Source organism: Sphaerodactylus townsendi, linkage group LG05, assembly GCF_021028975.2.
Source record: "Sphaerodactylus townsendi isolate TG3544 linkage group LG05, MPM_Stown_v2.3, whole genome shotgun sequence".
NCBI lineage: Eukaryota > Metazoa > Chordata > Lepidosauria > Squamata > Sphaerodactylidae > Sphaerodactylus > Sphaerodactylus townsendi.
In genome coordinates, this window is record NC_059429.1 from 99,869,651 (window position 1) to 99,892,709 (window position 23,059).

Consider the following 23,059-nt stretch of genomic DNA (forward strand, 5'->3'; position numbering starts at 1 on the left):
TCCTACAGGATGAAGGACCCAATGGTCTGGTTGAGAGGCAGCTCACTGAAGGTGATACTGCAGATGTCTTCCCCTACTGGTGTCGGTGTGGCGTCACTGTTTTTGCTTGGTGTTTCAGTCCAACTTTCTGGAGCAGAAGAACTGGAACTGGCCAAGTCTGCTGAAGTAGGAGCCCTTGCAGAAGGTTTCCCTGGGCAAGGTCTCCTTTTATCTTGGTTGTACCTGGGAAGTGTGTGAAAGGAAGGTTGGTAAGAGTTTAATTTATCCTTTCTTTTGAGGCTCTTTGCCATGGCCTTTCTTTTGTTGTTTTTGGTGTCAACCAGGATCTTGTCCCGATCTTCCCCAGATAGCTTTTCCCCCCATATGGGTAGGTTAGAAGGATGGCTTTGGAGAGAAGATCTGCCTGCCCAGCCCTAAGCCACAGGCCCCTCCTGGAAGCAGTTGTGGCCACTGTTGTTCTGAATGTGAATGTCATAATACCTACTGAGGCATCGGCTAGGGAGGGAAATGGCTTTTAAGATACGATTTGCACCTTAAAATAATCTCCTTTGTTCTGGAAGTATTAACTGTGTAAGCTTTCTAGCTCATATTATGGAGGCCCTGAAGATTAGGGCTAAGACAGTTGCTGCTGTGATCGCAATGGCTGGTGCCTGGTGAGACTTTCTTGTTGCAAATTTTGCTTTTCTATCTAGGGGATCCTTAACATTGCCTTCTCAATCCACTGAGAAGAGGTTAGAGGACTGTATTGCCACCACTGAAGCATCTATCAAGGGGGTCTGAAGCAGATCCATGGCTTGCTGCTCAAGTCCATATAGCCTTTTTGGTGAATAGTTCGTTGGACATAGGTCTGTCCCATTTGGCTCTGATTAGCCTGCCAAAAAATTCTGACAGGGGGGCTATCTTATCTGAAGTGGTGACCTTGGAGAACTCATTGCCTCCCCTTGGGAGCACCACCACCTCAGAACCTCCTGCTAGACCAGCACACCTTCTTTGTGCCCTCTTTGCACAGGAGCCCCATAGTGAAACTTGACCCCTGTCCTGCAGATGGCGGGTGAGGCTGGGCTGCCCGGAAGTGAAAGGAAGGTGTCCCCTGCCACGCTGATTGGCTGGTGCCTCAGGCTGCAGGAAAGTGAGTTCATTGGGCAGGCCTCCTTTTAGGCAAAATACCTGTTGGGGGGAGGAGGGGCAGCCAAATATGCACCCCCATGTGACCTTCCCAAGTGGCACCTGGGTCATCTGCCCCCTCTTCCCTCCCTAGATACACCATAGCTCCTAGGGGACCAACAAGTGAAGTTTAGTCAAGCCTCCCTAAGGAATGGGCAGAAATAACTCATGCTCCGAAGATGCCTTCCCCCTCAGAGTAAGAATGAACATATACTACAAGTAACAAGGGTGACAGCCTCCTCAAATTCTTAATCTAGCATTGACAGATCCTCTGAAAGGCCATGGCTACCAGTTAATTTTAAATTATTACTGTCGAACAAAGCAATAATGGGATGTTTCCATCTTCAACTGAAAGTACAGGAATGAAAAAAATAGTAGTGATAGCATGTTATGCCACACCACCTGAATTCTGAGAACTAGGAAGTAATATTTTGGGATGACAAAACAAAAAGAAAAATGGGGAGAGGACCAGGAAGAGGTCAAATTGTTAAAATAAACTGTATTTTAGAAGGAAGAAAGACTTGTATTCCAGAACTAATTAGCCTAAACTAACTAGTATTCATTGCTACATTACAAACATCACTGCCAAAAATAAGATGTGGAATTTCTCTGAAGGTGTAAGACTGACTGCTATGGAAGGATTCCTTCTGAACTTACAACAAATTTAAAAACAAGTTTTTGTCACAATCGGACAGATGACAGAGGGAAAGAAACAGTGAAAATGCAGAGTAGAAACAAACCTTTTTATAAACCAGCTACTGAAAACTCATCATACTAAGCTTTATCAGCATCACTATCAAAATAAAAGTACTATATACATGTGTATTTGCTTGTAGCCAAGTGTAATGCACAACTCACAAACCTTCACTGTTGTTTTAGTTTCCAAGCTCTGTGTTTAGATTGTATATTTTAAACCATGGGAAAATGCCACATGATTTTACTTAGGAATGTACATAAAATATCTGTTTAATATATTTTGTTGCAGTCCAAGATTACACGTGGTCTGCTTGTTTAATGTTGTGTCCATTTAATGCTCTTCAAATCAATTCCATCCTGTACCATTTCCCACAGTGGGCTGTAAAAAAAAGAAATAAAATGTATTATCAAAACCTCAGAAATACTCATGCTATTTAACAAAACATTTTCAGGAAACATATGGTAAAAATGAAATGCTTTCTACAAAACTGTTTCACAAGGAAGTTTTCATTTATTTACTTCATTTGTGCCCTACCTTTCCCTGCAATGAGGACCCAAAGGGGCTTACGGTATATTGTTCCCCTATCCTCCATTATTTTCTTACAACAATGCTGTGAAATAGGCTACAGCTGATAGTGTGTGACTGCCTCTCAAAGATCCTGGTCACCCAGTCAAGCTTTCATGGCAGAGATCGGATTCAAACCTGGCTCTCAAAGATCCTAGTTAGACACTTTTACCATTGCAGCAAGTTGGCTCTATTTCCATCTATGCAGTATACACAGACTCCTACCCAGTGTTCCAACTAGATAATTTATTGCTACTAATTCTGGTCTCCAAACGAAGTCAAAGAGAAATCCAGTGGTATCTTAAAGACAAAAATAACTGAAATAAGCTCAGCTTTGGCTCACAAAAACTTATGCTGGAATAAATTTTGTTACACCAAAATCAAAAAGGAGCCCACTGGTACCTTAAAGAGAAATAAATCCAGTTCTTTTCATAGTTAACAAATCTTCCTTTCTAGACTCCCTGCTTAAGATTAATCTCTTCTTTAGAAAAAAAAAGGTTTTATTTTGGTTAATACACCACTCTTAAGTCTACTGGGGATTGCACATACGTGACACTTCCTAAGGACTGAGTAATAATGATTTGTTGGTTATTTGATACTACAGCCACTCCTCCCCCCATCTTAATTACACTAACTACTGAACTTCAGTGACTTCTGACAGTTATCATCCCAAAGAAATTTTATGATAGTCTAATACTCGGAAAAATTGCTTTACCTCATCTCTCTCAATCTCTTGACCTGATGTATGCATTTCTCTACAGTATAATCTACTTCTTCTTCAGTAGTAAAACGGCCAATACCAAACCTGAAACAAAGCAAAGATGTTCATCAAGCCCAACAGAGTAAACAAAAGAAAATGAAAGTGTAATCTATTCCCAGTATCACTAGAAGAACTGAGTGTAAAGGTCCATAAGTATTTATGCATCTTGCCTTATGGATGAGTGAGCCAAATCTTCATCAGTTCCAATTGCACGCAATACGTACGATGGTTCCAAAGATGCAGATGTGCAAGCACTGATGGGAAAGATGGAGGAGAAAAGAATTTGACACTATTAATTCTTATATCAGCTATGGACAAAACAAGCTGAGTACATTATATTAGTAAGCTATTAATAGATTTCTTCCAAATGTGTATCGTCACTGCATTCTTTGCTTTTCTACTGCCTTTTTTGAAAGCCTTCCATTAATTTTGTAAAAACCTGTTCACTCTTGCAAAATTTCTCCTATTTTGTTGGTACATAGTTCTGAGCATATATAGTCAGTAAAGCAGCAGACAGAACCAATGTTAGGAAAAGAGAGGCGCAACAAGGAAAATGAGTAATTCAATACAAAGATGGGCACAAATATCATGTGACTAGAGAAAAACCAGCAAGATGAAAGATAGGGGATAAACCTTATCAGTAGGAATCAGCTAAATTCAGTCCTCAACAATTGTAGTTTGATACATACCAACGAAGGCATTAGGAAGGTTGGAAATGTTAATGAAAAATGTATTTGATACTGAAGTAAAGATGTTCAGGTTAGAATCCAAAGAGTCAATTTTGTTTAGGTGAATCACTGACTCAGGGCTAGTGATCTTCTGATAATCTGCATTTATTCTGCTTTCTTCAAGAAGCTCAGAGGGACCTATACAGGATCTTCTCTCCATCCCAATCCCTCCTGCTGCCCCACACACCTTCCAGATGAGAGAGCCACCTCTTTAAGAGCCATCAACAAGCTTTCTCCTTCCACATAAGCAAAGGATAAATTGATGCAACCTGCAGAGTGAATAAAAGTCATCTTAATCTTAATGCTATCTTTGTAGGAAAACTATAGCACAGTAAAATTGTCTTAAGTCACTTTTCAATAACCAGAGCCCTTTTCCTGCAATACTTGCAGAAACTGTATTTTTCATTTCCTCTAAAATCCTGACCTGGATAGCCCAAGCTTGTCTGATCTCATCAGATTACAGAAGCTAAGCAGGGTTGGCCCTAGTTAGTATTCAGATCGGAGACTACCAAGGAATTCCAGGATTGCTATGCAGTGATAGATAATAGCAAAACACTTTTGAATGTCTCTTGCCTTGAAAACCCCACAGGGTCTCCATAAGTTAGTTGCAACTTGATAGCAAAAAGGAAAGACACATCTATAAAAAGAAGAAAGTCTCACCAGTACTGATAACCAGGGATATACAGAGAGGAAAACTGTCAGCACAGTCATTACTATTTTTATAATATACCTAAAATTGTCTAGCCATCAATATGAAAAAGTTCTGGCAAAGTAAAGTGTGCTAATCTTTGAATCTTTACATCTTTCCCAGTACCTTTACATAGTGGTTTGTCTACAGCCCTATGTAAACTTATGATTCAGAACAAAAATAAAGGGCTGTACATCATCTGCTTCTCATTAGGCTTAATATTCTGCAGCTTCATAAAAATGAGGACATTACTAAATTATAATGAAAATGCAATTTCACAATCATTACAAACTCTGCTTTGTTAATTATTTATTCTGGCTTCATATTGCAATTCTGGTTGAAACACAGCCCTTCAAAGCTAAGATTTAGCTCTGATATTTGTTTTTGTTTTTGTTTTTTGCTGTCAAGTCACTGTTGACTTATGGTGACCCCATAGTTATTACAATTTTATTTTACCTCCCAATTTTAGCTTTACTATCTCAAAGATACCCTGAAAATGCAGTGAATTTTGCTATATACAACTTATTGTTGAATTTTTGAGTTAGCACTCAACACACACAAGGTTATGCATTACCCTACAGATTGCAGAGTGTCTTCAATTCTAAGACAACTCTGTTGTAGTGATCTATTTTAGGCCAATTTGGAAAGTTTTGGAAAACTACAAAATATTATTTTAAAAGTTTTGGAAAATTTGGAAAGCTATAAAATATTATTTTTTAAAAGGAAGAATGTTGAAGAACTCAAAAGCAATCAGGCTGGCCTCTACAAGGGCCAGGGCTTTTACAGCCCTGGCCCCCACCTGATAGAGCAGGCTTCCATGGGAGATCAGGGCCCTGCAGGACTTGCAGAGTTTCCACAGGGTCTGTAAGACAGACCTTTCTGCCAGGCATTTGGCCAGCCTGGTTAGTCCATCACTTCCATTCCATCTGGTCTCCCGTGGGTGCAAGGGAGAGGGGAGAGCTCACACCGTATGTTGCTATATGGTTCTTGTTTTTACTGAATGATACTGTGCTGTTTTAGATTGTTTTTAAAGCTTAAAGTTGTATTTATATTATTGTTGTCCACTGCTCTGAGCCCCTTGGGGGAGGGCAGCTAATAAAGACAGACAGACAGACAGACAGACAGACAGACAGACAGACAGACAGACAGCAATACCGAACAAAAGAGAAACTTGACAATCTACCAGCAATACCTGGGTAACGATCCACTGGATCTCCATTCATTACAACATCAGGAATTTCTGCCATTATTTTTGTAACTAGTCTGTCAGCTAATAAGCTAATTCGCTTGTGGTCATACTGGGAAAAGAATAAGAAAATAAATAAGGTGATTTACTAATAAGCAGATAAGCCTTGACTAATTTATTCAAAATACCACATTAGTTATATCTAGTCACTATCCCAAGCAGCAATACCAGCAAGACCAAGCAGCAATACCACATTTAAGATTTGTAAGTACCGTTAGTTGCTGAAAATTTTATCCACAAGAATTACTAAGGAAACCTTCCCAGTGCAAATCATTCCCAAATTAAAACTAGTATTACTACTGTACAGCTGATCTGAGAAAAACATTTGAATGCCATATTTTATTTCACTTGTATTTATTTTTTGTATAGTTCATTTTTCTCACTTGGACTCAAGGCAGAGTGTGTAAATCAGTTGACAAGGATGTGCAAAGGATGCCATCATATTAAGCTGTAATCCATGCAATCAGAGCACTGTTTTGCACACTTCATGTTATAGAAACTTATTAAAAGCATTAGGATAGGGTAGCTAAAGAACACGATAAAACAAAGACTACTATCAAACCTGCGAAGATACACAGATAAATCAAACTGCTCTTTATACCGTCATCTCTTGTTGTGCTAATTCACAAGCTGCTCCAAAGCCAACTACAAGAGGAGTTGGCACAGTCCCAGAACGCAATCCTCGCTCCTGACCTCCTCCACTCTGTAGGGGTTCCACTCTCACCCTTGGTCGGCGCCGAATATAAATTGCACCAACACCTTTTGTGGAAAAAAACAGAGTTCTTGCTCAGGTCAAACATGGAAGGCTTTGAAATTGCAGTTTTCAGGAAAAAATTCTCCTTCAGGAATTTTTTTTAAAAACCAAGATCCTTAGTCATAGGAAGAAGAACGAAGTCCTCTTTAAACTTCTAATTTACAAGTATAACATCGGTAATGGTCTCCCAAAGACTGAATTTCCATCTCATCTCTTCTTTAAAATTTGCAACAAGGGGCAGACAGCTTTTCATTATTTGCTGGAATGAAAAAGTTGTTGAAATAGTACTTACTCCAGAACAGAGGAAGGTTCTGTTCCACATATTCTCTTCAACATTATTTCACTCAAGAAAATCACAAGTAACTGTCTTGTACTCTGGGTCCTAATCAAAATGGCACCAGTAAAAAAAGTCATGCACATGGATATAACCACAGATGTAAATGAACAATCAGTGGTTTACAGCCCAATCCAGGGGGTGGAAATCCCCCTCTGGAGGCAGCCTACCAGCAGCCTCCAAGCAATTTGTGTGACTTGGCTGATACTGGCAGTGGCCACCATACAGCTCATCTGAGTGACTTGCTACCTCACAGCTTTTGCAACTTGACCATGCTTTCTCTTGAATAGGATGCCAGGGGAAAGCAAAGAGCCAATGTGATGAAGTGTTGGAACCACATCTAGAAGACCTAGGATTGAATCCCCACTACCTGGGAAAGCATCCTCTGCAAGTGATGCTGAGATTCCTGTTCTGCTCCACTGACCTAAGGGCTTCCAACACAATACCAATATCTGGGCATTGCCTAAGGGCTTCCAACACATTACCAACTCTACCTTTCCTTGCCACCTAATTCCAAAAACACTATTGATATTCTGAACCAATATTTGAAATCAGCAATGGACTAGATGAGGGTGAACAAGGTGAAACTTAATCCTGACAAGTCAGAAGTTCTCTGGGTTAGCAGAAAGACAGATTAGGGACTTGAAACCTCCTCTGTCTTGGCTGGGACTATAGTCCCCTGAAAAGCCCGATTCATAGTTTAGGAGTGCTACTCAACACAGCAGTCAGAAAATCAGGCAGCTGGAGTGGTTCAGTGTTTTTACACAGCCTTGGATAGTGCATCAACTGCAGTCAGTCAGATCTAGACACTGTAACCCATATCTTAGTTACATCTAGACTAGACTACTGCAGTGTGCTCTATTTGGGGTTACTCTTGAACAGTGTTCAGAGGCTGCAGCTAATACTGCAGCTAGACTGTTGGTCAGAGCATTTGACCCAAACGTTACAGCAATTACCCTGACTGCTGATGCATTCCTGAGCCTAATTCAAGATGTTGGTTTTGATCTTTAAAGCCATGCATGGCTTGGGTCCAGGGAATCTCCCAAGTGTTCCTGTCCGGCAATTAAGATTGCAAGGGTAGAACCTCCTGATGTCCCATCCATCAAAGAAGCTCATTTGGTGGGTACATGAGAGAGCGGTTTTTCAAATGGCAGCACCACAATTATGGGTTAACTCCCAGGGAGGTGCATCTGGCCCCCTCAATTTTGATCTTTAGCAGGCAGTTGAAGATGGTTTATTTAGGAGTACATTTGTTTAAGCTCACTAGCAATCCTGAATTGTGATTTAAAATGTTGTCTTAAGTTTTCAATGTATTTTATATTTTTAATTCTGTTGTAAGCCACCTTGAGATCCTTAAGGGAAAAAGGTGGCTAACAAACATTTTAAGTAAATGAATAAACCACACTGGCTTTCATGGGGTGGTTTCTGTTGCACAATAGAGTGCAACCAGGCCTGGGTGAATCATGCAAGTCATGTGGTAGCAAGTTGCTTGGGGCAGCCGCTGTCCCTACCCCTGATGAGTCTTCTCTAAGTGGCCTAAACAGCCCTGGAAAGTTCCATGGCCCCTCCCTCAGCCTTTTATCAGCCTTTTACTGATAAATACCAAAGTCTATAGGTTGACCATACTACTTTGGTTACCTAGCAATGACCATCGATAGCATTCATTATTGAAAAGTACAGCTGCTGCTTCTATTATTTTTAGTTGGTTAACCCACCCTTTTTAATGATGTCATATTTCTCTGCAAATTGGGACATTTTTCATGTTTGTAGAAAGATCTGACTTGTCTGCATAAGGTTCCAATCTCTGGATCTAAGTATCCACAGTCTTGGCCATGTTGAGAATTGGCTATATTGATGATAATGATAAGCCATGAGAAGCATAGTCCCTAAATTTTCCTTCAAAAATGTTTTGAGATATTAATATTCAAGAAGAAAAGAAGACTTACCAGAGCAAAATTCTTATTAGTCTGGTTATCTATTTTCCAAGCAGTATATGAAAAGCTAATAAAATAAAATTAACAACATTCAACAACCAAAGAAAACTAAAAGTCATCCAATAAGAAAAATCCAGTACCTTTGGGACCATAGATTTTATGACCACTGATGCTCATTAAGTCAATTTTCATATCATTGACATTCAGAGGAATTTTTCCAACTGCCTGAGCAGCATCTGTATGAAAGTAAATTTTATGAGAACTGCAGATCTGGCCTGTAATACAAATGCAGGAAGGGCATTATTAATATATTACATTTATAAATATTTTTAACATAGACCAGGGGTCTGCAACCTGCGGCTTTCCAGATGTTCATGGACTACAAATCCCATCAGCCCCTGCCAGCATGGCCAATTGTAGTCCATGAACATCTGGAGAGCCGCACGTTGCAGACCCCTGACACAGACAATATAATAAAGTGCTTCCAGAGTTGTTTGGAAAAAGAATATCACTACAGCAGAAGCAACTTCTGCTGAAGACAACCCTAAAGAACCCAAGAGAGAACCTGATAGAAAATCCCAATCCAGCTCAAAAGAGAATTCACCAAAATCAAAAAAGGAAGAAAAACAAAGGTGCATCAGATATAGAAGAAAAGTTAGACGAAGCTGCACCATTAAAATAAGGTAAACAAAATGAACATTAAAGGTTCAAATTCTCACTCCAAGTGAATAAACATATTAAATCAACTCAAAGAAACAAAATGCATATAAACTATGTATGCAAGAAACTCATATAAAGAAAAAACATGAACAGATTTTAAACAACAAGAAATTGGGTAAGCATACGTGGCATTGGTGAAAAATAAAAAAGGGGTTGCACTTAACACATAAAATACATAAATAAATATATTAGGAGAAGGCCCTAGCTCTGATAGAACTCAGTCAATTGTCCATGGGGCTGGGGATCACCAGTAGATTACAATCATAGGATCGAAGGGTCTTCCGTGGGCAATATGGGGAGATGCGGTCCCGAAGATACAACAATCCCAGACCACTCAAAAGCCTTAAAGGTTAGTACCAAGACCTTGAAAACAATCTGGAATTCAACTGGCAACCAGTAGAGCACAAGTCTAACGAGCTTCCTCACTGGTGTCCCAGTGAGTACTCTCGTGGCTGCATTCTGGACCAGTTGCAGTTTCCAGAGTAGTCTCAAGGGTAGGTCAGCATAGAGCGAGTTACAGTAATCCAGCCTAGAGGTGACTGTCACATAGATCATTGTGGCCAGGTCTGTACAGGACAGAGAGGGGGCCAACTGTCTGGCCTGACCAGGATGGAAAAAGGCTGTCCTGGAAGTATGTGCAACTTGGACTGCCACAGACAGGGAGAATTCGAGGATCACAAGCAAGCTCTTTACGGTGGAGGCAGGTTTTAAAGCCTTACAGTTCAAAATCGGACGTTGGAATCCCCATTTTGGCCCCCCTTGTCACAGCCACAGGACTTCATTTTCAATGGAATTAGTTTCAGCCTGCTCTGGCATAGCCATCCCACCACGGCCTCCGATCAATGAGCCAAAGTTTTCAGGGCAGCAGCCAGCTGGCCCTCCATCAACAGAAAAATAAATAATATAGCCTGGCCTTTTCTACTGAAAACAGCTTGAAGTCTAAATTGCTGTTCAAGATTTCTGAACTGGATACAGGGTATTTATACAAAACAGCATGCAAAGATCTTAATAAACGGAGTTTTAACTGATGAATTTTGAACTTCGAAAAAAGGACACATCAAGGATGTCCATTATTTCCACTTTTATGTATTCTTGCGCTAGAAATGTTGGCTAATTAAAGGACTGAAAATGGATGAAGTGTTTAAAATGAAACGTTATGCAGATTATGTAGTGCTGATATGCAATATATAATAGAACAAACAGAAAAAACTGGATTCTTCTCAGACTATAAATCAACAAGAAGACGACAAAAATATTATTGAAATGTTTTAAGAAACAGGAAAAAGAAAATTGCCCATGACAAAAATATTAAAAAGATTATAGTATGTATTGTAACAATAAATCCAATTAAATATTCGAGAATAAAACTGATTGGGTAAAATGACACTTTATTCAAAGACAACTGTAAAACAACTTGGATGACAACACAAGAGGGCATGCAAAATGGTCTAAATCAGGGATTTTAAAAATACAGGAGCCTTGGGAGGGCCTATCAAGACCACAAGCCATGTGACACAAACCCCTGCCCTCTGCTCCCAATCTGGAATGGGGGGTTGCCTCAGCCGGCTTGCAGACCTGATAAGCCCTATCAAGCTGAGATAGTTTCCCCCCCCCCCCCCCATGCCAGTCTGGGATAGGGAGCTTGCTGGGGGCTCATCAGTCGAGGTATTCACACCCTCCCCCAGGGGTTGGTCCAATCAAGTCCCATTTATGTAATACCCAGCCCTCGTAACAAATGAGTTTAACATTCCTGGTCCAAAAATTGAAAATTTCATGGCTAGGAAGAATCTCCACAGCAAAAAGAAATGCACTACCAAAAATGGATAAGCAAGTTTATATAGGGCTGCAAAAAGCCAAGAATCAGACTGAAAGTATTATGAAATGAGAAAAGAGATGAGGACTAGCAGTACCCAATATTAATTCAATTACCAGTTACCAAGAAGCTGGCTTGGTCTGGCTTGTGGACTGGATTAATAACCCAGATCAAACAGTCTGTAGCAATTATGCAGCAGTTTTATTATACAGGAATTATGCAGCAGCTGATACAGCTGCAGGTATTGTTCTGAAGTTGTTCTAGCCAGAACAAGCTGGGCAGTTTAAAAAAGCACATCTGAAAAGGCCTTCAGGTTGAGGGTTAGAGGGAGTAGAGTTATTATTTAGTGAATATAGTGAATACTCTTTTTTTTTTTTTAGAACTAGCCTGCTGGATCAGACCAGAGTCCATCTAGTCCAGCATTCTGCTACTCGCAGTGGCCCACCAGGTGCCTTTGGGAGCTCACATGCAGGATGTGAAAGCAATGGCCTTCTGCTGCTGCTGCTGCTCCTGAGCACCTGGTCTGCTAAGGCATTTGCAATCTGAGATCAAGTAGGATCAAGATTGGTAGCCATAGATCGACTTCTCCTCCATAAATCTGTCCAAGCCCTTTTTAAAGCTATCCAGGTTAGTGGCCATCACCACCTCCTGTGGCAGCATATTCCAAACACCAATCACTCTGTTTTAGGTAGGCTGGCCAACTAGGTATTGCAGTGTAGCAGAACACTATACAGAACAGGCTCATTCAAGATTAAAATGCTTCCACGTGAAAATTATACACAGGACAGGAGCACTATGCTCCAATGAACGGTGCATATGTGTATTCTATTTTACCCTAGTAATGTTTTTAAAAGCCTAAAGCTTTGTAACTGCATAGCACAGGTGTATGGTCTGCTCTCACAGTCCATAAAAAGAGTTTGTTGAACTATTTAGCGCTTCTGTGTATTCAAACTTCATCAGGTTTGTGCCGTAGGATGTAAGATTTCTGTCCAGCAAGTAAATCAGGGGAAAACAGGAAGGGGTAAAAGATAACTTACTGTAAGTTACTTAAGATTTTTTTTACTCCTCATATGTAAAAATTGTATAAGTAGTTGTAAAGGCACTTGTGGAGAAATGTTTTCCATAAATGTTAATTATGCAAATGGCAGGCCAAAGAAACAAAATTATTTCTATAGGTTTTTTTGTAGCCCTTGGAAGAGGGGTGGTGGCACCAAGCAGAGACCCAGGATAGCTGTGTGGTTTTCCATCCTCCTGGGTACCCGAAGGTATGGGGGCTTGAGAGTCTATCCCAGCATTCATATGTATTGTTTCTTTCACCCAGCCTTCCTTTGGCTTGTGATGATTATTAAGGGGCAAAAGTAAGTAGAAAAGACAAACAGTTGAGAAGTTGATCTCCTCATAATGATGACGTTTCTTATACAGACATAGCAGTAAGCCAACAACTAACTTTCAAACCAGCACAATGATACAGACCTCTTACGTCCCAATATAATGCAACCGTCATCATGATCAATGGATGATTGATCTTTTGGTACGGCAGAGACTATTATAGTCTACTTACCAATATCACTAACTGGCTGCTTCACTCCTATTTCATTATTCACAGTCATTACCGAAACCAAGCTCGTGTCTGGTTGTATTGCATTTTCTAGATCCTAGTAGAAACCATACAAGAGAGAGAAGCAAATCCTGCTGCTTTAGAAATACAAGTGAAAGTTTGTGTCTAGTTGTATTACATTTTCTAAGTCCTAGAAGAAACCATATAAGAAAGAGAAGCAAATCCTGATGCATTAGAAATACAAGTGAAAACTTTTTTGTAAACTATGTTGAGTTTTAATACCAAATTCTTATGATTCATATGTAAACAGTGAATAATGAACTAAGATCTTTAATAAATTTGTACACATTGTAAAATCAAATTGGCTCAGCAAATTACTTTATATATCCAAAAACTATGGCTTTTTCCAAATCATAACTTTCCTCCTGCCTTTCAAATAAACTGTGCAGTTATCAAATTTGTGGTAAATTGCCCCCTCTCCAAGCTTGGGATTATTCTGGAAAGAGAGGCAATCCTTTCAGGTTTGTAAAAAGATCTCTCTTCTGTGTATATTGGTCCCAATCTGTGGATATAATGATTTGCATCTGGAGGCATGTTGAGAATTAGATGCAATGATGATGTGCAATGAGAAAATTATGGCCCAAATCCTCCTTAAAAATGTTTTGGGATATTAATATTCAAGAAGAGAAGATTGAATGGAGAAAAATTCTTACTGAACTTAGGTGGTATACAGATGGAGGGCTAAAGTAATTAAAATTAATGTACTTAAATGAAAAACACAACTCTGGATTGGCTAAAATATTCCAGCAGGAATTACAATTGTCAAACTCTCTATGACTTTCAGTGGCTAAAGAGATTCAGTTATGTCCAGTATAAAAGATGAATACTTAAAACCAGTCAGCCATTGTCACTTCCACATTTAACAAACATCCTTACATTTTTACTTGCTGTAAGTATGTTATAAGTAGAAGACTTTGTATTTCTCAACCATTCCATAGCTAACGAACTTTAAAAAAAAAGGAAGCAAAGCAACATTCTGCACTTCACTTAGAAATATATTCAGTACCAAGCAATTTACCTTTAAATCTATAATCCCATTTTTCTTTACAGGCAAGTATGTAACATTAAAGCCCTCAGCTTCTAAGGCCCGACAAGAATCTAGCACACATTTGTGCTCAGTTTGTGTGGTAATTATGTGTTTCTTTCTGGATTTATAGAATCTTGCAACACCCTTTAGAAACAGAAATAGAGAAAAGTTAGATCAAACACACTGGAAAGGTAATATATTTTACAAATATAAGTACAGATCCTTAGCTACCTCGCTGCCCTAGGCAAGACCTTAAATAAGTGACATCTGTCGCTTCTGTGGACTTAGAAAATGTCTCAAACCAATCTTCTGAACTGCAACTACTATACTGGCAAATAGTTACCAAGGGAAATGCCTGAAATCTTTAATTCATGAAATAGGAAAAAGGGACCTGTGCTGTCCAAATTCTCATGGGAAGACAAAAGAGAGGGTTCTTTGTGCCAGAGTAAGGGGCACCCATGTTGGTGCGTCCTTGCGTCGCATCCATGATTCTTATACCAACCCACCCTGTGGATTGCATTCTTAACCTCAATAGAAATCAATAATAAACCCACACAGTTATAATTAAATTCACTGACTGTTAAAAAAACAATTAAATCTTGAGATCAAAACATGTAAATCTCAAGAGTGTACTACAGCTCTAACTTGCTATTGCAAAAATCAACAGCAATATTCAAGTTTGGAGTAGTTTTTAAAAAATGTTTGTGGTTATAAATATTCCATTGTATTGCACCAGAAGTAGGAATGGAAGACATTAATCCCTGAATACAGTAGTATTTTATGACATTATTGTTAGGCATTACAAGAAACCATTTTACCTTGATTGCTATATTGTTTGATTCTGTTGCCCCACTGGTAAAAATTATTTCTCTAGGATCTGCTTCAATTATTGATGCAACTTGCTATTAAACAGAGAGAATAATTGTTACAATACGAGAAGCAAAAAACAAAATTTACGAAAGAGGTTCCACAATGCTTTCTAAAACAAAATTGCCTAGTTCTCAGCAGAGACAAATTCATAATTAAAGAAAGCAAACAATTTGCAAGGCTTACCTGTCTGGCTTTTTCCATGGCAGATTCACTCTCCCAACCATATGCATGAGTTCTGGAGTGTGGATTGCCATAGTAATGCACAAGATATGGCAGCATGCTGTCCAGAACTCTGGGGTCCTAGAACACAAAACACAAAAACTTTTATCAGAAACTCTAATCTGTAACATATATACTTAGGGCCCTTCCACACGGGCCATTTAGAACGGTGTTCAGCCGGTAAAAACACCCGTGTGGGTGAGATAGTTGCAACACTGCTGTTGCTGGAGCGCAGCAGCAGTGGCAAATACCCACACACTGGCGTTTTCTTGACTTGCTCATTGAGTGAGTCTTTTAGAAAATGCTGCCTTCTACCTGGTGCCGAATGAATGGCACCAGGTGGAAGGCGGCGTTTTCCCCCCGTTGCTTTTTTCACCTCTTACCTCCTCTTGGCTGCCATCACTCTACAGAGGCCAGGGGACATGTCTCCTGCCCTCCATCCCCGGAGGTGTCGCCGTGGTCACAGGGGCATGTCCCCTGGCCTCTGCTGAATGACTGCAGCTGAGTGGAGGTAAAAGGGGGGGAAATGGTGGGCCCTGTGTGAAGGTGGCCCCATCGGCTGCTGGGGCACTAGGTCCGTTCGCAAGTATGCTGGTGCACCCCCGCTAGCGAGGCCCATGCGGAAAGGGCCTAAATTTGGTCTCCCAAAAATAACTTCAGCAACAAGACAGGATAGGCAGATTCTGCACGGGCCAAAAACAGTGGTGTGAAAAACCCTTTTACACAGTTTTCATACCAATGTTTTGGGCCCATGCGGAATCCGCCAGAGTCTTGTAGCTGAAGCTGAAATCACATGCATATATACTTGGAAAGTAAGTCAAACTGAAACCATTACTTATTTCTGAGTAGATATGAAAACATCAGGGTTTACATAGTCACTATGGCCCCTTCCGCACATGCAGAATAATGCACTTTCAATGCACTTTTAATCCACTTTGCAGCTGTGCGTAATAGCAAAATCCACTTGCAAACAATTGTGAAAGTGGATTGAAAGTGCATTATTCTGCATGTGCGGAAGGGGCCCTTGTCTCTTGTCATTAATTAAACTTGCTTTTTCCACAATCTAATCTATCTGGAGATGTTGACAGCAATCCTAAACAAGTTTACTCAGAAATAAGTCTCATTCTATTTAAAGGGGGCTTATTTCTAGGAAAGTATTTTTAGGGTCGAACCCCAAATATTATTTGTTTTTAGAAGCTTCCCTTCCCCCAAGAGAAGTTTAATTCACAAACCAGAGGGGTAGTTGCTTGGACATCCAAGTACAGTGGCCGGAGCACAGATTCAGCAACATTTCCTTTACCTGGAAAAAGATATATGAGTTACAGATACAATTTAAAGAAAACACTACTCTTTACGTTGCAAGCTTTGCTATCTGTAAAATAAATTAAACAAACAGTATCCTATAATCCACAGACACAGACAATGCAGTAAACAGAAGTACTATTGGGGGAAAACTACTGTCCCTTGTACATGGTAGAATCCAAACACTGTTTCACTAAGGCGGATTCCGCATGGGTCAAAAACAGCGGTGTGAAAATGGTGTAAAATGGTTTAAAACAGTGTTTTTCACACTGCTGTTTTTGGTCCATGCGGAATCTGCCTAAGTTATTAGAAATTGAGACTATCTTGTGTCCACTTTACCAAGTTCTCTCATTTTCAATTGCTGTAACTGATTAAATCGCCACATGACCTATCCTGTTGATCATATTGACTTATACTGTGTAATCAGCCTTGAGTCTCAGTGAGAAAGGTAGACTATAAATAACATAAATCAAAACTAAAACATGCAACCCTACACATTGTTCAGGTATTCGTATTTTATTTTAAACAAGAAGTGAAATTAATTAATATGACATTAAAAATACTGACATCACAGAACAAATGCTACTTGCACCACAAATCAATAAGAAGCAGAAAAACTTTAAAGGAAAATGATTATCTTCATTTTTCTTCATAGTTCATCAGATAGGATCTGAAAACAGTTTTAGATGCAGAATATTCATTTCCTATCAAGGCTGCTTACACAGGGCTTGTGCCTATAATTTTAACAACTCCCAGAGATCACACAGCAGCTGTAACTCCCACCCTGATATCCCAGATATCCCTGTGCCCACTACCATGGGACACAGATACAGAGAAAAAGCTGGGTGAATGGACAAGGGCAACTCGATGGGTGGTACCATATATACCGGCGTATAAGACGACTGGGCGTATAAGACGACCCCCCCCCCCCACTTTTCCAGTTAAAATATAGAGTTTGGGATATACTTGCCATATAAGAGTACCCAGCGTATAAGACGACCCCACACTTTACAGATGATTTCCCAGGGTTCAAAAGTAGTCTTATACGCCAGTATATACAGTATATCTCATCTTGCTGTATTTTTCAGCTTTTCTTTGAACAGTTACGGGCCTTCTTGCAAGGATGAACTAATAATTTTCTCAGTCTATCCAATGTTATGGTTCAATTTAACTATTAGTTCAATATAACTATTAGTTCTACCTCCCTTACCCTTTTCTCCTTATTTTTGCCACTGCCTGAAATTTATGGAAAAACACAAATTTATGGGGAAAAACTCACATAACAATATTTACACCATCAAAGATTAGCACAAGAAAAAACAATATCACCAAATTGTAAAAATGTATGCAAAAATATAACAATATTTAAAGTAGTAGGAAAAAATGTATATAAGAGCATTTCCAACCAGCACAGACAGCATTAGCTTTGGTTAATTCTGTGCTCCTGCTTAATATTAAATTTTCATAAGCAGGAAGACTGGCAGAGCTCTCTTTTCACGTTTAAGACACTTCTTCAATGTATCAGTAATTAGTCTCTGGTTGACAAAAATGTACAAAACAGGAGAATATCCGGATTCCTGTACCCTACCACTATAAATAGTTTGTTGTATTATCTTGTACATTTTTCCTACTGCTGTAAACATTACCTTATATTTTGTATACATTTTCACTAGTTTGCCAAGTTTTGTTTTGCTTTTGCCAATCTTTGAAATTATTAAGATTGCTTATTTTGGAAGGGGTGTGTTCGTGATGTATTCTGTTTTTTTGTTGGTTTGTATATCATGATTCCTTTTTTTTTTTTTTTTGCTTTGACATTCTTGGAATGCAGAAAACCGCTTCCAACTAGAAACCTGTAACAGAGAAATCCCGGAGGGGGTAACTATGCTATTCTGCTTCAGCAAATACAATAGACAGGAATTTTCTTTTTGTATTTTAAAGATTGCAGGCAAGCTCAGACGACAATAAATCTATTATCCTTCAATCTGGCACAAGGATCTTTACTGCCAAAGGAAGGTAAAGCGTAACGACCAGTCCGCCTGTTGCTGTTACTTGGGAAAGTGCCGTGCTTATTAGATTGATCTCCTCACGAGCACCAACACTGCGGTGCCTTCTAATCCCGCAAAATAATTATACCTCCTAGACTACATATGCTGCTCGAACTGAGCAGAGATACCCGCGCGTCCGAAAGGCATGATACACTTGGGAGTCCAGCCATGCCTGCCCTTCTGACAAGATGCAAAGGCGGTCCCCGGAGCCATTACCATGTTGCTGCGTCGCAGCTCCCGAAAGTCGTCTCCCTTGACAGACAACCAACCCTCTCAGAGCCCGCAAAGCCGCCGGCCGCTGAACCCACATCGTCATCCCCCTCCCCTTAACACACAGCGGTGCAACCACAACGTTCGGCCCTCCACTCTGACCACAGGAGGTTGGTTTCCTGGAACGTCATCAGAACGCGACGGAAGAGTAGGCCGGATCTCGAGGGAAACTTGGGGAGCAGTACAGCTCGAAGCGAAAGGTGAGTGGGGGGCAAGAGAATGAGTTGGGGGAGGCAGCGGAGGGAGTTTTGTGGTATTTTAGTGAGCGGATTTGCTCGAGCTTGGCTTTTTAAAAACCCGGGTGTCTTTGCCGGACCCTTGGAGAGGTTGGTTTCCATAGCGATGAGGCGAGGCCAGTCGTGTTTCTGTGCTTTTATCTCCCGCCGCCCCGGTTGTAAGTTTATGTCGACTGAAAGAAGCTGAGAAACCTCAGAGGGAAGCACAGTATAAACGCACGCATTCACACACGCCCCTGAACGTAGTAAGATATTTAACGTTACTGAGGAAATATAGGTTCGGCCACTGTGGCAAGAGGTCGGGATCCGCGACTTTTAAAATCGTTGATCTTATCCTGTAGCCAGTCTGACTTTTTTCATCATTTGTTGCGCGTTATGGAGCCGTCACATTTCCGATCAATACCTTTGAATTTTCTTGTATGATAGGAAATGTCTGACACCCAGCGTCATAAATGTAGATCTAGATGTGGTGTTTTTAAACCGGAGTTTTTGTTGTTGTCTTCTTGGCAGTGGAGAAAGGGTCCACAGGTTCAAAGGCCGGGTTAATTTCCTTTAATCCAACAAAAGCTCTGTGACATATCAATCTTGAACAGTAAATAGCTATTATTAGTCACTTATTACTAAATAGACAAAAGGAGTAAAAAAAAGAATTGCAACTGTTAGAGTTCTTTCTTGTCAGCAAGTAAATATGAAAGTAGGATATAAGAACATACATAAGAATAAACTGGCAAACAAGGCAAAACATAACATCTCTTGAGATAGGTTGCCAGGTGCCTCTGGCACAGGATGCGGGAATAGGGTTGCCAAATCAAGATTGGAAAACACCTATAGATTTGGGGATGGAGCGTGAAGAGTACAGGTGCCAGAATACCAAGAGGCAAAGCAAGAGTGGAAGCTGCCTAAGGTCAGCTCCACCCCCAGTCCTTGCTACACTTGGCGAGCCATCTGGGGCACAGGAATAGTGATGTGACACATCTGGCTGTCCTGGAGGTCTGGCTGTCCTGGAGGTCTGCGATGTCCACTCACTGGCAAATTTGCCCCTCCAGCAGGGTACATTTCCGGGGGGGGGGGGGATCTGCTGCTGTAAGACTCTGCTGCCTTTAAAACTGCCTTGTCCCCCCTCCCGGATTGGGCGGTTAAGAAGTTTAAAAGGTCTTTCTTGCAGTTATTGCTGTATAGAGCACTCATCTTGATTTAAAGTAGATACTTTAGCATGCATAAAATCAATAGCTGTCACATTTGTGCTCAGTTATTTGTTTATTTTTTCTAGATGCCTGTGACTGTGGGCCCATATGGGCAGTCTCAACCCAATTGCTTCGACAGAGTGAAAATGGGCTTCATGATGGGCTTTGCTGTTGGTATGGCAGCAGGTGCACTATTTGGCACATTTTCTTGCCTCAGGTATGTTGGAGTCAGGCTGTTTTAGTTGAACATTATATACAGCAAGAAGAATCTTTACTATAACCCCTAATTCCATTTTAATAAGCTAGAGTTTGGGAGGGGACACCATGAGCTCTGCTGGCAGAACAGATATGTGCTTTTTCTTCACATTGCAGATCCATGTGCCCTTCCAAAAGGCAGCTGAAGGGTTAGCACATCCTGAGACACAGTGGCACAGGTGGCTGCAATAGGAAAGCGGAAATCTCATTCCCTGCTGGCACATGTGGAAGTTCCTTTGTTAGTGTGTTTAAATGCTCTGAGTCTCTGAGTTCTAAACTATGTCATCTCATAGAACTATTTTAATTAGAATTTAGCTCGCACTGTGTCTCAGCTGATTCTGTACAGCCCAAGTAGAACTGGTTGAGGCCCTTTCTAAAAGCGTTTGGGGGAGAAGTTCCCACAAAACTCCCCCCAAAAAAACACTTTTAACCCATTCTCTTTGCCAGAACCTGGCTTAAATGAAAGCTGCTAAAATAGAGATTTCCCCCCTTTAACCCAGGTTTCAAATGCTTCCTGCTTGCCTGTATGAACTGTGGCAAGCAGGAAGTGTTCACTTCCCACTCCCTTCCATCCACCATTATGGTGGATTCCCCAGGTGGCCATCATTAGAGTGGATTCTCTAATAGGCAACCATGCCATGCAGGTAGGTGGGCGGGGGGTTCTCTGGTGGGGAATTCTCGACTGTTTGGTTTGCATGGAAACACTGTCTTTCCTTTGTGAACGTGTCGCCTCCTGCTGGGATCCCAGTGATCCTGGATGGTGCCTTCAGCTACTGTGTATAAACAGCAGCACAGGCAACTGAAACGAGTCCCGTGAACCCATGTTGCCTGTGCAGAATCAGCCCTAGCTAGTCAGTGCACTGATAATCTAAGAAAACCAGTGTATTTAATCAGAGTTGATGAAAACACTATGAAAAATCATACAGTTCTCATACTTCTGTACTGTCTAGCTTTTTGCATTCATCCCCTGCATAAATCTGTTTGTCAAGGAAACAATGTAAGGATATAGAACATAATAAATTAACATCCAAAATTGGGGGGAAAGTGAGTCAGTTATTAAAAAAATCAGTTTTACTGGTAGTAAAATAATATAGTAAATACTATATCAGCTAAGATTCATACTTCCATACTTAATGAAATTGTAACCAAAAGGATCAACAAAGATATTAAACATTTGAAAATAGTTTAAAGACCTGCTTGAAAATGCCCAATTTTTAAAAAATCTTTCCTTGAGCAGCAGAATCCCATTATATTACACAAGCTATTCTGAAAGCTCCCAGTAGCCTCAAAAGTACATTGCCATGTGGTATGCAGGGTTGCTGTTTGAGAAAGACAAGTACAAAGCCCTGCTTGACTCATGTCCCATGGGACATGGGAGAGGCTTCAGCAGATGGACTTGGTTCACTTTTTAAAATTGTGGTTATTACACATTGACATTAATTAGTCAGCATCTCTTCTAGGCGGGTGTTTTAATTCTGTGTAATAAATGAGGACTGAAAAATAATACTGTGACCCCTTCTTATGGCATGCGGTGTTTTTTTTTCTTTTAGGATTGGCATGAGAGGACGAGAACTGATGGGTGGCGTTGGCAAAACAATGATGCAGAGTGGTGGCACTTTTGGGACATTTATGGCCATTGGCATGGGCATCCGCTGTTGACATGTTAATTTTTTTACCCTGAAGACCCAAAGCCCCTGCTGATGAAGTTCCCACAATGTAATATAATAAAAATCTTTACACCAGGACTGAGTAATCAGTCAAAATGTAGAGGTCTGTGTAAATGTAGAGGCCTTTATTTCAGTATCAGCAGCTTGTGTTTTTGTCTTCACTACAAAACTGGAAGAGGCTAGACGCAACAGAAGTTCATGCAGGCTGAAATGTTGAAATACATATAGCTACTATAGCCTAAAGGAAGAGGTACACGTCTTAGAATTTTCTGTCTGATCAAATTCGTCTGTTGAAAGCAAGAATACTTAGACAAGACACATATCACTCATTCAACAAGCAACTGAATTGTGGAGTGTGCACTGCCAGTGAAAGCAGTGATAGCTGCGTGAGCAGATGGCTGCAAAAGCGGGCAGACTGATTCACAAAGGATAGGTTCATTAACAGCTGCTAGTGATTGTGAGTTAAGGGTACTTTCATATACATAGGCAGCTAGTCTCTGAATAGCAGTGCCAGGAGGCAGCGTCAGGAGGTCTTGCCCTCTTATGCCTTGTTGGCTGCTGCATGTATTGGCTTGCTGGGCTACATTGACAACTGGTTAGATTCAGCAGGATTGTTTTTACGTACCCAATCTTTCAGTGGAGCAAATGAGCAGTGCCTTTCTGCTAAAATAAATCTCTGCATGTGGAACACACACACACACACATAATTAGTGTGTGTGGAGTTATTAATCCTCAGAGTTTAGTACTACTCATGACACACACGCTGCCTTTTATGCTTGTACCTTTTCTGAAACTATATTTTGTATGGAAATCTAGAATCTTTGACATTAGCTGTTCTTGTTACTTACCATATATTCCCTTTTAGTGTCAAGGTCATACTTACAGAAGCCTTTGTATCTCAAGTTCTGGCATCCTGTCTCAGCATTAGGATTCAAAGAGGTTCATGCACACAGTTTTATTCCTT

General features: G+C 40.4%; 2 protein-coding genes across 3 annotated transcripts; one reads left to right on the forward strand and one right to left on the reverse strand.

Moving 5' to 3' along the window:
* Positions 1–1,643: 1,643 nt before the first annotated feature.
* NFS1 (NFS1 cysteine desulfurase) lies at positions 1,644–18,829 on the reverse strand. 2 transcript variants are annotated; one of them, XM_048496918.1, is made up of 13 exons: positions 18,700–18,829; positions 16,369–16,436; positions 15,101–15,217; positions 14,866–14,949; positions 14,039–14,191; positions 12,964–13,057; positions 9,010–9,144; positions 6,449–6,606; positions 5,794–5,899; positions 4,101–4,182; positions 3,356–3,439; positions 3,141–3,230; positions 1,644–2,239 (listed from the first exon to the last, which is right to left on the reverse strand). In XM_048496918.1, the coding sequence occupies exons 1-13, from the start codon at positions 18,797–18,799 to the stop codon at positions 2,176–2,178; spliced, it is 1,335 nt and encodes a 444-aa protein (XP_048352875.1). In that variant the 5' UTR covers positions 18,800–18,829; the 3' UTR covers positions 1,644–2,175. The 2 variants fall into 2 exon arrangements, with proteins under 2 accessions (XP_048352875.1, XP_048352876.1); XM_048496919.1 differs by lacking the exon at positions 14,866–14,949.
* Positions 18,805–22,195, forward strand: ROMO1 (reactive oxygen species modulator 1). Its single transcript, XM_048496920.1, has 3 exons — positions 18,805–18,953; positions 20,260–20,390; positions 21,979–22,195. Exons 2-3 carry the CDS (start codon positions 20,260–20,262, stop codon positions 22,085–22,087), a joined length of 240 nt encoding a protein of 79 aa, XP_048352877.1. The 5' UTR covers positions 18,805–18,953; the 3' UTR covers positions 22,088–22,195.
* Positions 22,196–23,059: the final 864 nt, after the last annotated feature.

What these genes read in the sequence shown, in the direction of transcription:
- ROMO1 (XM_048496920.1), top strand. Translation starts at nt 20,260, where the DNA reads ATGCCTGTGACTGTGGGCCCATATGGGCAGTCTCAACCCAATTGCTTC. An exon ending in GGCACATTTTCTTGCCTCAG is followed by an intron (nt 20,391 to 21,978) that starts GTATGTTGGAGT and finishes TTTTTCTTTTAG; the next exon opens with GATTGGCATGAGAGGACGAG.
- NFS1 (XM_048496918.1), bottom strand. Translation starts at nt 18,799, where the DNA reads ATGACGATGTGGGTTCAGCGGCCGGCGGCTTTGCGGGCTCTGAGAGGG. An exon ending in CCATGGAAAAAGCCAGACAG is followed by an intron (nt 14,950 to 15,100) that starts GTAAGCCTTGCA and finishes TCTGTTTAATAG; the next exon opens with CAAGTTGCATCAATAATTGA. An exon ending in TAAAATCTATGGTCCCAAAG is followed by an intron (nt 6,607 to 9,009) that starts GTACTGGATTTT and finishes TTTCCACAAAAG; the next exon opens with GTGTTGGTGCAATTTATATT.